Here is a 14,972-nt window from a genome sequence, read left to right on the forward strand (position 1 = left end):
CGTGTACGCGAGGTGATGAGTACGTACTCGGGTTTATACGTGCAAAAATTCATTGAATTAAAGTCTTAGGTATTATTGTGTAGTAAATTGGGAAATTATAGAAAATTATTAAATCATGTGTTTGCCATGCCTAAATCCTTATTGTTGAATTTGTTTTTATATGATAATTTGATGTGATTGTTACTTGAAATATTTATGAAATTTTGTGAGTATTGTTGGTTTAATATTTCTTAGAAATTAATTCCAATATGAATTTTCTTATGCAAATAATTAATTTAAGCGAACTTAAGAATAAGTATTAATATAATTATATAAATTTGTATTAATGAAGGCTTTGCTTTATGCTGAGTAATTTTTATCTCTATTGATTGTTTTTGGGTGTTATATATATTGTGTGGAGCCTTGAGCTATTTGTTATGAAATGAATTGGTTTTGTTATATCTTGAGAATTTGGTTGTGAAAATTGGACAAATTGTGATATAAATTGATTTTATTATGTTGCCGTGTTAATTTTCCGTGTAAATTATTGTGTTGTATGAGTTATTATTTTGGGGAGATTAGGGTAGAATTTCACCGTTGATATTATGTGGGTATAAGGGTGGCATTTCACTGTTATTGTGTTTGTTGGAATATTGTCTGGGCGGAGCGATAAGGGTGGCTATAGGAGAGATAGGGGTGGCAATAGGAGCGATAAGGGTAGTTATAGGAGTGATAAGGGTGGCAATAGGAGCGATAAGGATTGCTATTGTCAGGGACGATATGTGATGATGTGGGGTTGTGGTGTTGATGATTTTTATGTGATGTTGTGATTTTTCTTGTGTTTATTTTTATGCCTTGTGCAATTGGTCTTGTTGATAGTAAATTGATAACAATCTGTTTTATGTTGAAATTGAGAGCTTGTGGCTATTGCCAGGCGGATTATAAAATGAAATCTGGGCACGAAGTGCCATGAGTAAATAATGAGGATATTTGGCACGTGAATTGTCCGTACAGTTGTGATATGAAATGTGGGCACGAGGCGCTGTGATGAAATGATAATGATAATTGGCACGTGAATTGTCCGTGCAATTGTGATATGAAATGAAGGCACGAGGTGCCGGGAAAATATGATGATTTAATTATGGGCACGAGGTGCCGTGGAAATATGAAAATGGGCTGAGACCCATATTTAAGAAAAATATAAAAATGGGTTGAGACCGTATTTTTATGATTATGAAATGAGGTGTCACATGATGACTTTTTAATTGAAAGAATTATATTCAAAATATTTATTTGGAAGAATTTTTACTTAGAAGGTATTATATGAAATAATTGCATTTAAAAGATATTTATTTGAGAAAATTATATTTGAAAAGATTTATTGAAAGAATTATATTTGAAAAATAATTATTTGATAAAATTATATCTAAAAGAGAGCTATCTGAAAGAATTATATATGAAAGACATTTATTTTAAGGACTTGATTTAATTGGGTATAATTGTGTTTATTAATTATTGAGTGATATTAATGGTACTTATTGTCTATTGTGCATATAACTGGTTATTTTATCCTGCCCTTATTATTATTTATTTTCTATTATTTTGTATATTATATTGTACAGGTTATTAGACTAGTGAGTGTCTTGACTGTACCTCATCTCTACTCCATTGAGGTTAGTCTTGATACTTACTGGGTACCGACCGTGGTGTACTCATAAAATACTTCTGCATATTTTTGTGTAGAGCCAAGTATTGGAGATATCGGACTTGAGCAGAGTTAAAGCAGGATCGTAAGGATTCAAAGTAGACCTGCTTGGTCGTCGCAGTCCCTTGGAGTCTTTTCATTTCATTGTACTGCTAATTTATAATCAAAAAACAGTATTGTATATTCGGTACTCGTGATCATTCCATGTATTCAATTAGAGTTTGTGACTCGGTATTACCAGTTTTGGGAGGTTGTATATCGTAATTATTTCCGCTGTTAGTTTTGATTACTTAAAAAAATAGCTTCAAAATGTAATTGAAATTGGCTTACCTAGTCTCAGAGACTAGGTGACATCACGGCGTCTGTGGTGGGATTTTGGGTGGTGACAAGTATTTACACGAGATAACTCTATTTATCAATGTTGTAAGAATTTGTCAAATGTTTCTTAATCACGAGACATAAAATAAGCATTCTTAACAAAGTTTACATGATTGTCAATCTTGACATATTACTATTTAGAGTGAAGTTTTCGGTCTAAGAGAACTTTAACTCATGTAGTTCAATGATTTTAAGCCGATTAATCAGTTAAATATTGATTAGTATTCCTGGACCACAAAGTTTATGTAAATGCTAGAAAGTACAATAATTTAATTTCTATACCAAGCAAACATGTTCATGTAGTTTATTGGGTTTTGCATTTTTGAGCAATATATAGCTTCAATAATTCACCCCCATGTTTTGCCTTATTTAGCTAAGAAGTGCAACAACCATTAACAATGAAAAATAGCATTTTAGGTAGTGAAACCATCAAAGTCTTGGCTTGCACGCCCTTCAAAAAGCTAAATAATACTCCCTCCGTCTCATATTATCTGTTATGATTATTTTATACACGTTTCTTAAGAAAAATTAATTAGGATGAGATTTTGACTACTTTACCCTTATTCATGTCTTAATATTTAATCTTTCTTCATTGTTATTTGAACAAAGTTAGGTGTTTGTAGTATTCAAGGATAATTATTACTAAGGATAAAAAATGAAAAAGATAATCAATTTTATCTTGAACTTCTAAAGTGACAAATAATTTGAGATAATTATTTTTAGTAACCACGACTGATAATATGATACGGAGAGAGTATCAAGAAGGGAACATATCAATTCAAAGAATTTTCATTTTTCAGAAAGGAATTACAAATATGAATATATACTATCACCTACACTTAAATGGATGCAAACCATTTTCCGTGTTTTTTGCAAAATCCAAATTTGACAGAGACTATCATTGACAAATAAATCAGCCACTAAAAGGGTCAACATGATTTTCAAGTAGTCCAAAGTGAATGCCATAAACAGAAAAAATAATGGGGTAAATTTCATAAATGGTCGAAGAGAATATGTATGATGTTTGGTATATATAACACCTTAAGCAAATTTAATATCAATAAAATACAAGTATATTGGGTATATAAGAAAACAATTTAAACTTCAGTGATGCATTTTAAAATTGTACAAAACAACAAATAATATCACCAGTGAACTCGACTCTCACAATAGTTCTGCAATCTTAAAAATAAATATAAAAAGAAAAAAAAATACTCATTATTTAGATATGGGATTTTTACCTATATGTACTACATTAGAAACTTATTTACCCTCACTATTTAGGTTTTAACTTAATTACAAGTTGATATACAATTTACCAATTATATACAAATTGGTATTAATGAGTATCCCATTATATTAGGAATTGAATAGGGAATTCCCTATTCGCTCTCTCTCTCTCTCTCTCTCATTCTCTATGACTATGAGAGATATTAATATCTTCATGTGGATTAACTGAAGAAATGATACTACTGTTAAGTGAAAAAAAAGAGAGAACATTAGTACCTATCAAAGTTCTTGCTTCAGATCCTATGAAAACGAGGAAGTAAATAAGAAAAATATTAGCTATGATTAGGGGTGACAAAATAATTAAAAGAACACAATTAACCACCCATATTATCCACTAAAAAATGGGTTGGATAATGAACTTTTTAAAAATGGGTCAAATATGGATAAGAACCATATTATCTATTTAGAAAATGGATAACCAATGGGTAACCAATGGATAACTAATGCGTTTAACTTTTACATTTGTAAAGCCTCAAATTGGGGGTTCCTCAAGTTTGGGAGACTAGGAATTATACCAAAAGAGTTCATATTTAAGAAGTCATGGATAATATGATTACCTATATTATCCGTCGATTAACCCATTTTTATCCGTATTAAATATGGATCGGGTCGGATAATTTATCTGTTTTTTCATTATTCATTTTCGACCCGAACCATATCCAACCCGACCCGCCCGTTTGCCACTCCTAGCTATGATGAAGAGAATCATTTTATTTATCATTCTTTTAGCTTTTTGGAATCAATAAACAAAATAGCATTAATTAGTAGCGAGTAGATTGAATTGGAAACTATGTTAATGTCACGACCCAAAATCCCACCACAGGCGTCGTGATGGCACTTAGTCTCTAAAACTAAGTAAGCCGATTATAATTACAATTCAAGCCAATTTTTTTTAAACATATAATTATAATACAAGTGTCAAAACCAACAACGGAAATAATTACAAACAACCTCTCAAGACTAGTAATACTGAGTCACGAACTTTAACTGAATACATGAAGTGATCTCAAGGATCGAATACTCAATACTGTTTGATTAATAATTAACAGTACAATAAAATGGAAAGACTCCAAGGGACTGCGATGACCAAGCAGCTCTACCTTGAATCCTTGCGATCACACTCTAACTCTGTCCGAGTCCGATATCTCCAATATCTGGCTCTGCATAAAAATATGCAAAAGTGTAATATGAGTACACCGCGGTCGGTACCCAGTAAGTATCAAGACTAACCTCAGTGGAATAGTGACGAGATACAGTCGAGATACTCACTAGTCTAATAACATGTGCAATATAGTATACAAAAATAATATGAAACAAATAACAATGATGGCAACAATAATCAACCAGTGATATACACAGCAGGGCAAGAAGAACACCATAAATACTGCTCAACAAATAATGAATACAAGTACAACCAATTAATCAAGTCTTTCAAGTATAAATCTTTCGCCTATATGTTTTTTTTCAAATAATAATCTTCAGGATATAATACTGTCCAATAAATATATTTCGAATATATTCCCTTCAAATATAATTCTTTCAAATAAATCTCTTTCAAATAAATATCTTTCGAATAAAAGTCACCGTGTGACACCTCATTTCAAAATCATAAAAATACGGGTCTCAGCTCACTTTCATATTTCCACGGCACCTCGTGCCAATTTCTCTATCACAACTACACGGACAACTCACGTGCCAATATCATTATCATTTACTCACGCCACCTCGTGCCCACATTTCATATCACAATTGCACGGACAATTCACGTGATAATATCATCATCATTTAACTACGGTACCTCGTGCTCACATTTTAAATCACAATTGCACGGATAATTCACGTGCCAATATCATCATTATTCACTCACGGCACCTCGTGCCCACATTTCATTTCATAATCCGCCTGACAATAGCCACAGGCTCTCATTTTCAACATAGATCAGACTATTATCAAGTTTACCGAAACAACAAGACATAGAAATAAACACAAGGGAAATCACAATATCACATAAAAATTACCAACGCAATAACTCCACATCATCACATATCATCCCTGACAGTAGCCACCCTTATCTCTCATATAACCACCCTTATCACTCCTATAATAGCCTCCCTTATCCCTCCGCCTTGACAATATCAATAACCACCCTTATCGCTCCTATAGTCACTCTTATCTCTCCTATAGCCACCCTTATCACTCCGCCCAGACAATATCCCAACACACATAACAACAGTGAAATGCCACTCTTATACCCACATAATATCAACAGTGGAATGTCACCCTTATATCCTCAAAATAATACAATAATTTATACGGAATATTATCACGGCAACATAACAAAATCAATTCATATCACAATTTTTCCAATGGCCACAACCAATTCCAAAGATATAACAAAATAAATTAATTTTATAACAAATAGCCTAAGGCTCCACACAATGTGTATAAAACTTCAAAACAACAACAGATATGGAAAATACTTAGTATAGGGCAACGCCTTCATTAATACAAATTTTGATAATTATATTAACGCCTCAGTTTAAACTTATTTCATTAATTATTTACATATAAAAAATCCATAATATAATTATTTTCAGAAAATATCAAATCACCAAACTCACGAAATTCACATAAATATACAGTTAATAATTACATCAAATTGTCATATAAAAACAATTTCAACAAACGCGAATTGAGGCGTGGCAAATAGGGCTGTGTATGGTTCGGATCAGATCGGATTTAGCACATTTCGGATCGGATTTTTGGATTTCGGATTCTAAAAAATGCAATCCGAATTCGATCCGAATTAATATCGGGTCAGATCGGATTTTAAAGTTTGGATCGGATCGAATTTTTAAATTTCGGATCGGATTATTATACCTCAAAGTTGCAAACTCATATGTATATTTTCTTTGTAAAAGAGGCAGTACAGTAAGAAAAATTCATGTTTATACAATTATGAGGGTACTATGGTGCCAATAGAGCTAAATCCATAAATTGTAAAAGTAATAACTTGGAGAAAAATGTAAAGGAAGTACTAATTAACCGAATTAAAGTTTAGAATTTATACATGCCCTAATAATTTTGGATTTCGGATCGGATCGGATCGGATTAAAATTTTACCAATCCGAATCCGATTCGAAATCCAAAATTTTAATAAATACAATCCGAAATTCGATCCAATTCGAAATTGAATGGATCGGTTTGGATTTTGGATATCCGATCTAAATGAACAACCCTAATGGCAGATAGATGATTTAATAAATGGCAACAATTATCCAATTTACTACACAATATGCCTAAGACTTTAACCCAATAAATTTTGTACATATAAGCCCGAGTACGTAATCGTCACCTCGCGTACACGGGTTTTCACATTTCACAAATGGCACATAAGATTCGATGCCTAAGGGGTAATTCTCCCACTCAAGGTTAGGCAAGATACTTACCTTTTTGAAGTTATGCCGATATTCTAAAATTACCTTCATGCTTGAATTGACATCCGGACATCTCAAATCTATTCAAATTAATTGTATAACTTCATTAAAATTCATCGGAAATAATTCCGGATAATAAAAAGTCGACTTAAAATTTTATTCTAAAAAGTCAACCAAAGTCAACGCGGGGCCTGCCTCTCGGAACCCGATATAATTTTTACAAAATCCGAACACTCATCCCGATACGAGTTCAACCATACCAATTTTATCAAATTTCAATAACAAATCGTCCTCAAAATCTTGAATTTTCGTTTTAAAAAGATTTTGCACAAATCTTGATTTTTTCCATTTAAATCCGAAATAAACGATGAATATAACCATAGATTCATGAAATATAATTACTTTAGGATATATAACACTTACCCCAGTCTAAGTGGTGAAGAAATTCTCAAAATCGCCCAGAAACCAAGCTCCAAAAATCACAACCGAAAATGAAGAAATGACGGATTTTCAATCCTTAAGTTTCTGCCCAGGTTTGCATTTGCGGACAAAAACTTCGCATTTATGAATGAACAGTAACCTCCCATGAACAGTGTTCATAATTGCGATACTTTGTTCGCAATTGCGAACTCCACTAAAATCCAAAAATCACCGCAATTGCGAAAAATTGTTCGCAATTGCGAATGAACAGTAACCTTCAATGAACAGTGTTCGCAATTGCGAATGAACAGTACCTCACCAGAAACCAAAAAATTCAAACTTCTCCGAAATGATCTGAAACCACCCCCAAACTCATCCGGAACCTCCTAGACACAAACCATATATGAATTTCAATCATAAAATACGCTACAGACCTGCTCACGCACTCAAAACAATGAAAAGAGGTCATCTTTACCCGATATTGACCTTGGTCAAACTCCCAAATTTCTTAACTTTACTAGTCTCTCAACCAATGATCCAAAAATACACCCAAGCCCCTTGGAACCCCGTCAAATCATACCAACAAGTCCCAAAACATGATACGAACTTAGTCGAGGCCTCAAATCAAATCAAACAATGCCGAAACTTTGAATCGCGCCTCGAATCGAATTATGAGTTATGAAATTTCCAAATTCTATAATTTACGCCGAAACGTATTAAATCATTCCGGAATGACTTCAAATTTTGCACACGAGTCTTAAATGACGTAATGGCGCTATTCCAATTTCCAGAATCAAAATCCGACTTCGTTATCAAAAATTCAACCTTCAGTCGAACTTTTCAAAAATCTTCTATTTTTTCAACTTTCGCCAAAATGCGTCGAATTATCCTACGGACTTCCAAATCCGAACATACGCCCAAGTCCGAAATCATCATACGAAGCTATTGACACCATCAAAATTCCATTCCAGTGTCGTTTACTCAAAAGTCAACTCTCTGATCAACTCTTTCTATTTAAGCTTCAAAAATGAGAATTGTTCTTTTAATTTAATTCCGAATCTTCCGAAAAACAAACTCGACCATACCCGCGATCATAATATATATTACGAAGCTGCTCAAGACCTTTAGTTGCTGAACGAGGTGTAAATTCTTAAAACGACAAGTCAGGTCGTTACATTCTCTCCCATTTAAATATACGTTCATCCTCGAACGTGCCAAGAATCTTTCTGAGGACTTAATTTACTGAATATATTTACTGCACACATACTCGCGGGTGATTCTATGTCACCATAAATTTAACATGGATCCAACAACGCCATCTCAGTTGAAGATTACTTCTTTCATCCATACTTATAAACTTTAAAACCAATTTCTTACACTCCAAATATTTTCAAAAGGACTGATTTTCACATCAACACACAGTATTAGTCTCAACTGGTTATAGCAACTCGTTCTTACGCACACATCAACTTTCTCGATAGTGCTGAAGTACTTCAAAATTTTTTGGGGTGTTCGTTCTCCCCCACTTTGGATCATTCGCCCTTGAATGAGAAGTAGAGTTCGCTCTCAAATATATAACATAACTTATCTCTTCTTTCACACGTCTCAATCCCCCAAATTTTACTAACTGCCAAATTTTTCAGAAATTTCGGTAGTCTCCCCTGTAATTGGGCCTATCCACTTGCCAGAGTAATACCAAAATAACTCCTAACAACACATCCAGAACCCAATAAAGCACCACAATGTATATATCAATAACACTAATCTCAGCATTACAAGCACTGCATTATCATAATGATATCTGGACATGAAGCACATCATATGTATGCCCATATATCACGATCCAAAATCCAATTAGTCGTGATGGCACCTAACCAAACCCGCTAGGTAAGCCAATTACCAACTATCCAATTCCAATAAAATTAATAAGGCAATTAATTAAAAAAAATATCTAAAATCAATACATTTCCCCCCAGAAATGGTAGTACAAATCATGAGCTTCTAAGAATAGAGTTTACAAAGTAGGTATGAAATAAATAAATCATCTGTTTGAAAAGTACATAAACAGAGTTTTATGAATCTAAGGCTACCATGAACAAGAGGCAGCTACAACCGGAACGCAAATACATCTTCAAATCCAGCTCCCATCGAACACAGCAATATCAGCAGTCAACATCTGCACGCAAGGTGCAGAAGTGTAGTATCAGTACAACCGACCCTATGTACTGAGTAAGTAACAAACCTAACCTTAGGTTGAAAGCAGTAACGAGCTAACACAAAGGTCAGGGTCCAGCTCCAATAACCAACAACAGTTCATAACAACATGAAGCGAGTAATACAAGAAGTAACTCAAAGAATAAATGCTCAGCTACATCATGATTTCTGAAAATAATTCTGCCTTCCAATGTATTAGTGAAAATCCAAATCATTTACCAAAAATATAAGTAAGTTTGAAAATAGTAATGTTCCCCAAAAATCCTTTCAACAATGATAAGATGTTTTATTTTCTTTCCAGATAACCATTGGAAAATTCATCACTATGCCCATATGCCAATATGTGTGAGAAGTCATGAATGACGTGATACCGTACAACATGAGGAAAATGTATCTCTATGCCTGTATGTCAAATGTGCATATCAATGCGATGCAGCTTAGTGATAAAATCATATGCATACTCTCAGAGTATTATTTCACTCAGTCCTCCCACTCACTCAATCCTCACAGTCACTCAGTCCTCACAATCACTTATGCCTCACAGTCACTGAATCCTCCCAAATCACTCGGCACTCGCGCTCGACACTTGCACTCGGCACTCGCATTCAGTAGGTACCTGCACTCACTGGGGGTGTGTACAGACTCCGGAGGGACTCCTTCAGCCCAAGCGCTATAATCTGCACGGACAACTCACGTGCTGCACGGACAACTCACGTGCTATAATAAAGCCAATATGGCCTGTTGCGGCGTGCAACCCGATCCCATAATTATCCTCACAATCAGGCCCTCAGCCTCACTCACTCATCAATCTCTCCAGTCTCTTGGGCTCACAATGTCATGAAAATAGCCCGAAAGTGATGATATGATGTATCAATAAATAACAATAGAGACTTAGATATGATATGCAATGAAATAAATATGACTGAGTATGAATTTTTAATTTAAAACAAATAATTCATAGCAATATGACCTATGTGGGTCCCAATAATACTGGCACATAGCCTCAGCATAATTTTTAATATGATTCTCAGCTCAATTTCTTTAACACATAAAACTGCATGGAAAATGCCAAGATTATTTGACTACAAAATTCCACGAAACAATTACGTCATAATTTTTATGGTGCACGCCCATACGCCCGTCACCTAGCATGTGCGTCACCTCCAAACAATTCACATAACATGTATATTTAGGGTTCATACCCTCAGCTCCAAGATTAGAAGAGTTACTTACCTCGAACAAGCCGAATCCAATATCGAGCAAGCTAAACAATGCTTCAGAAATTCCATTCTGTGCGTAACAACTTCCGAACGGCTCGAATCTAGTCACAATTAATTTGATTCAGTCAACCCAAATTATAGGAATTTATTCCATATCAAAATACTAATTTTTTCACAAAATCCGAAATTACTCTCAAAAATTGCCCGTGGGACTCACATCTCGGAACCCAACAAAAGTTACAAAATATGAATGCCCATACAATCACAAGTCCAACCATACAAATTTTACCAAATTCCGACATCAACTCGACCCTCAAATCTTCAATTAAAGTCATTGAAGATTTTTACCATTTTCAACTCAATCTTTACCCATTTGAACTCAACAATCTTTTCATAAACCTTATTGATATGTATAAATAATACTATTATACCCAATAATTATACTTTTAATCACCCATCTTTACCCATACTCGAAATTGAAGACTAGGGGTTAGAACCTTACCTCTTGGGTGAAGATCTTGTGATATTTCCTTGTTGGATTTCAAAGCTTGAACAAGATGTTGATGAACAAAGCACTTGAGCTTCTTCCTCTCTCTAGAACACTCTCCCTTCTCTCTAAAAATGTCAGATTTATGCTCCAAAATGAGTCCCAAAGCTTATTTATCAAAATGGGATTGGGTTATGAAAGTAGAAAAATTAACCCTCCGAAAGCAGGTCTGCGATCGCATAATGGACCGCAGAATGGGTATGTGGGTCGCAAAAATTGGTGCCCAGAACTGGGCTGTTCTGGTCCATTATGCGACCAGTTTGCGGTCGCAAAAGCACTTTCGCGATCACAGAATTATTCTGCGATCGCAGAATTGTCGCAGAATCTTATTTTTTTTCTGCCTTTGGTAATTTGGTCATAACTTCTTATAGGAATGTCCAAATGATGAACGGTTTGAAGTGTTAGAAACTAAACTCAAAGACCTTTTATTTGATAGGTAATACAGTATATAACACTTCCTATACTGAGAGGTATGATCATTTGAAGTTAGGTCTTGTGCGAACTCACTTGAAACTTTAGTCTATTATGAAATTTCCAACTTCTACATTCGATGCCGAAACCTATTGAATCAAGTCCGATCGACCTCAAATTTTGAATACAATTCATAAATGACATAATGAAGCTATTCCAATTTTTAAAATCGAATTCCGACCTCGATATCAAAAAGTCAATCCCCCCGTCAAACTTCCCAGAAATTCAACTTTCGGCATTTCAAGCCTAATTCCACTACGGACCTCCAAATAATTTTTCGGACATGCTCCTAAGTACAAAATCACCATACAGAGCTATTGGAATCATCAAAATTAAATTGCGAGGTGATTTACACATAAGTCAATATCCGGTCAACTTTTCCAACTTAAGTTTTCAATTATAAGACTAAGTGTCTCATTTCACTCTGAAATCCTTCCGGACCCGAACCAACTAACCCGATAAGTCATAAATTAATTGTAAGGTATAAATTGAGCAGTAAATTAGGGAACAGGGTTGTGATACTCAAAACGAACGGTCGGGTCGTTTCACCATAACCACATCTATGGTCTTAATAGTTGTTCATAATCGATTACAACATCGCCAATTAACCTCATGTTAACAAAATCTTGTTTCAAACCTCCATTTTACTAACAACAAGACACGAGGCATAAAGACCTCATAATTATTTACCCAAATTAACGAGTCATATTTAACGCTACCTGGGCACTCACCTCGTAGGCTAAAACTCAATAATTATAACACGAATATGGCAAATTATGCATAGAGAAATTCATACAAGAATTTTTAAATAAGTCTAACAGGCATGACTCCCTATAAGTACTATATTACAAATTTAATTTCACAAGGGAGAATTTAAACACATAAATTTTCATCACAAGGATCTCGTCCTTATATAACTTCCACCGCGGCTCGTAGCCCAATTTAAACATATCAAATCATATTAAAATGCGAGGATCTTGTCTTCAGTTCTGAATCACAAGTATTTTGCACACTGTGCCTACAAAAAATTTTCATTTCCTTTCTTTCTTCTTTTCAATAAATTTCGTAAACAATTTTTCACAACACATAATGAACTCTCATACCGGTACGACATATAATTCATAAAATTAAATTTAATTATTCTGAAATCACATCAAAACCCACTGTAGAGAGTTTTAGAAAGTCACTTTTGGACTTACAACCCTCAGTCGTGTACAAAATAAAAATGATAGATACGGGCTAACATCTTCAAATCTCCCAACATGGATAAACATATAAGTGGGTCACAAAATTATGAAGCTCACTCATAAGCGGGGCATAATAGGAGGACTCACCTCAATATTCAGAATCAAATCAAATTAAGGAAAAAAAATCCTTTTATAACAAATCAGGATTATACTTGTAACGACACCATCTGGTGTAGTGGCCTCAGCCACACCACAACAAATATATCAACGGGTTGGGCCTCCCCCTCTAGGGCGCCCCCTACCCGCCTGTCCTCCACCCCTAATTAGCTGTGCACATGGGGTATTAACTAGAATAACGCCTATAGCCTGAGTGTTCTGATGAAATTCACCCCTCCCAAGTCTGGGACAATCTCTCATGATGTGCCTAGTATCATCACACTCATAACAACCCCTTTGAGGTCGCGACTGCTCATACTGAGTCTGTGCCGGATAACTGGAATAACCACTATAAGAATCTCGTGTCGGTGGTGTACTATAAGAACTTACTGGAGCACCCCGAGTAATTTGATGTGCGGGCAGAGCTGGCCGACTGCTCGAGCCTCCGCCATAATGGGTCATAGCTGAATAGTAAAATCCATTGAACCCTCTAGAGCTTCGAAACCTTTTGGTTCCTCACCTAGAACACCCTCAATCCTCCTCGCAATCTCCACTACTTGCTGAAATAGAGTATCGGTTTGCAATTCTCGAGCCATGCATATTTTAAGATCATAATCGAGCCCCTCAATGAATCCGCGAATTCGCTCTCTAACTGTAGGAACCAAGATAGGTACATGACGGGCTAACTCACTGAACTTGATAGCATATTCTGACACTGTCATACTGCCCTGACGCAACCGTTCAAACTCTGTGCGCCACGCATCTCGGATAGTCTGGGGAATAAACTCTTTCAGAAATATTTCTGAAAATTGATCCCAAGTTGGTGGTGTTGCATCGCCTGGTCTAACTTCTTCATAAACTTGCCACCACTGATACACTATGCCTGTCAGCTGAAATGTAGTGAAGGCAACTCCGCTCACTTCTATAATACCCATGGTGCGGAGAATACGGTGACACTTTTCTAGAAATCCTTTGGCATCCTCTGAAGTTGTGCCACTGAAAGTAGGTGGACTATTCCTCTTAAACCTATCAAGTCTCTTTTGTTCTTCTTCTGATGCCTCTGGCCTGAACTCAGGCTGAACCGGAATAACGGGTTGTGCCGGTACTATACCCGAAACTTGACCAATGTGAATTCGCTGCTCTGGAGTACGGGCGGTAGGAGTCTGAGTTACTTATAATGACCATCGTTTTGTGAATTTAAGTCCCGTTCGGCAGCATAAGTCCTGAGCAGCTTTGTATTATGTGTTTTGACTTGCGTGCATGGTTGAATTTAGTTTCCATATGATTCAGAGTGATTTGGGACGCTTAGCCCCTAAAACAGAAGCTTAAGTCTTAAGATTTTGACCGTAGTTGGAACTGTATGAAGATGACTCCCGAATGGAGTTCTAGCGGTTCTGTCAGCTCCGTTGGGTGATTTTGGACTTAGGAGTATGTCCGGACGGTGAATTTGAGGTCTGTAGCTCATTTAGGCTTGAAAAGGTGAAAGTCGGATTTTTGGAGATTTTGACTGGTAGTGGACTCTTTGATATCGGGGTCAGAATCTAATTCAGGAAGTTGGAGTAGGTCCGTAATTTTGAATATGACTTGTGTGCAAAATTTGGGATCAATCGGACATGGTTTGTTAGGTTTTGACATCGATTGTAAAAATTTGAAGTTTCAAGTTCATTAAGTTTGAATTGGAGGGTGATTCCTGTGTCTAGCGTTGTTTGACGTGTTTTGAGGGCTCGACTAAGTTCGTATGGTGTTTTAGGACTTGTTGGTATATTTGGTTGAGGTCCCGAGGGCCTCAGATGTGTTTCAGACGAGTTGCTGATGGTTTTCATGGTTGCGAACATGTCTGAGTTCTAGTGTAATCGTATCTGCGGACCCTGGGCGCAGGTGCGATGGTCGTAGATGCGAGGATGAAGATGCAAGTGCATGAAGGGCTGAGCTTGGTAGTCTTCGCAGATGCGGAAAATTGGTGCGCAT

The 14,972-nt window shown here is 35.7% G+C and overlaps 1 protein-coding gene across 1 annotated transcript; it reads right to left on the bottom strand.

The window, feature by feature from the left end:
• Positions 1 to 13,462: 13,462 nt before the first annotated feature.
• Positions 13,463 to 13,939, bottom strand: LOC138907316 (uncharacterized). The gene has a single exon (XM_070197910.1). It carries the CDS (start codon positions 13,937 to 13,939, stop codon positions 13,463 to 13,465), a length of 477 nt encoding a protein of 158 aa, XP_070054011.1.
• Positions 13,940 to 14,972: the final 1,033 nt, after the last annotated feature.

Source organism: Nicotiana tomentosiformis, chromosome 3 (genome assembly GCF_000390325.3).
Source record: "Nicotiana tomentosiformis chromosome 3, ASM39032v3, whole genome shotgun sequence".
NCBI lineage: Eukaryota > Viridiplantae > Streptophyta > Magnoliopsida > Solanales > Solanaceae > Nicotiana > Nicotiana tomentosiformis.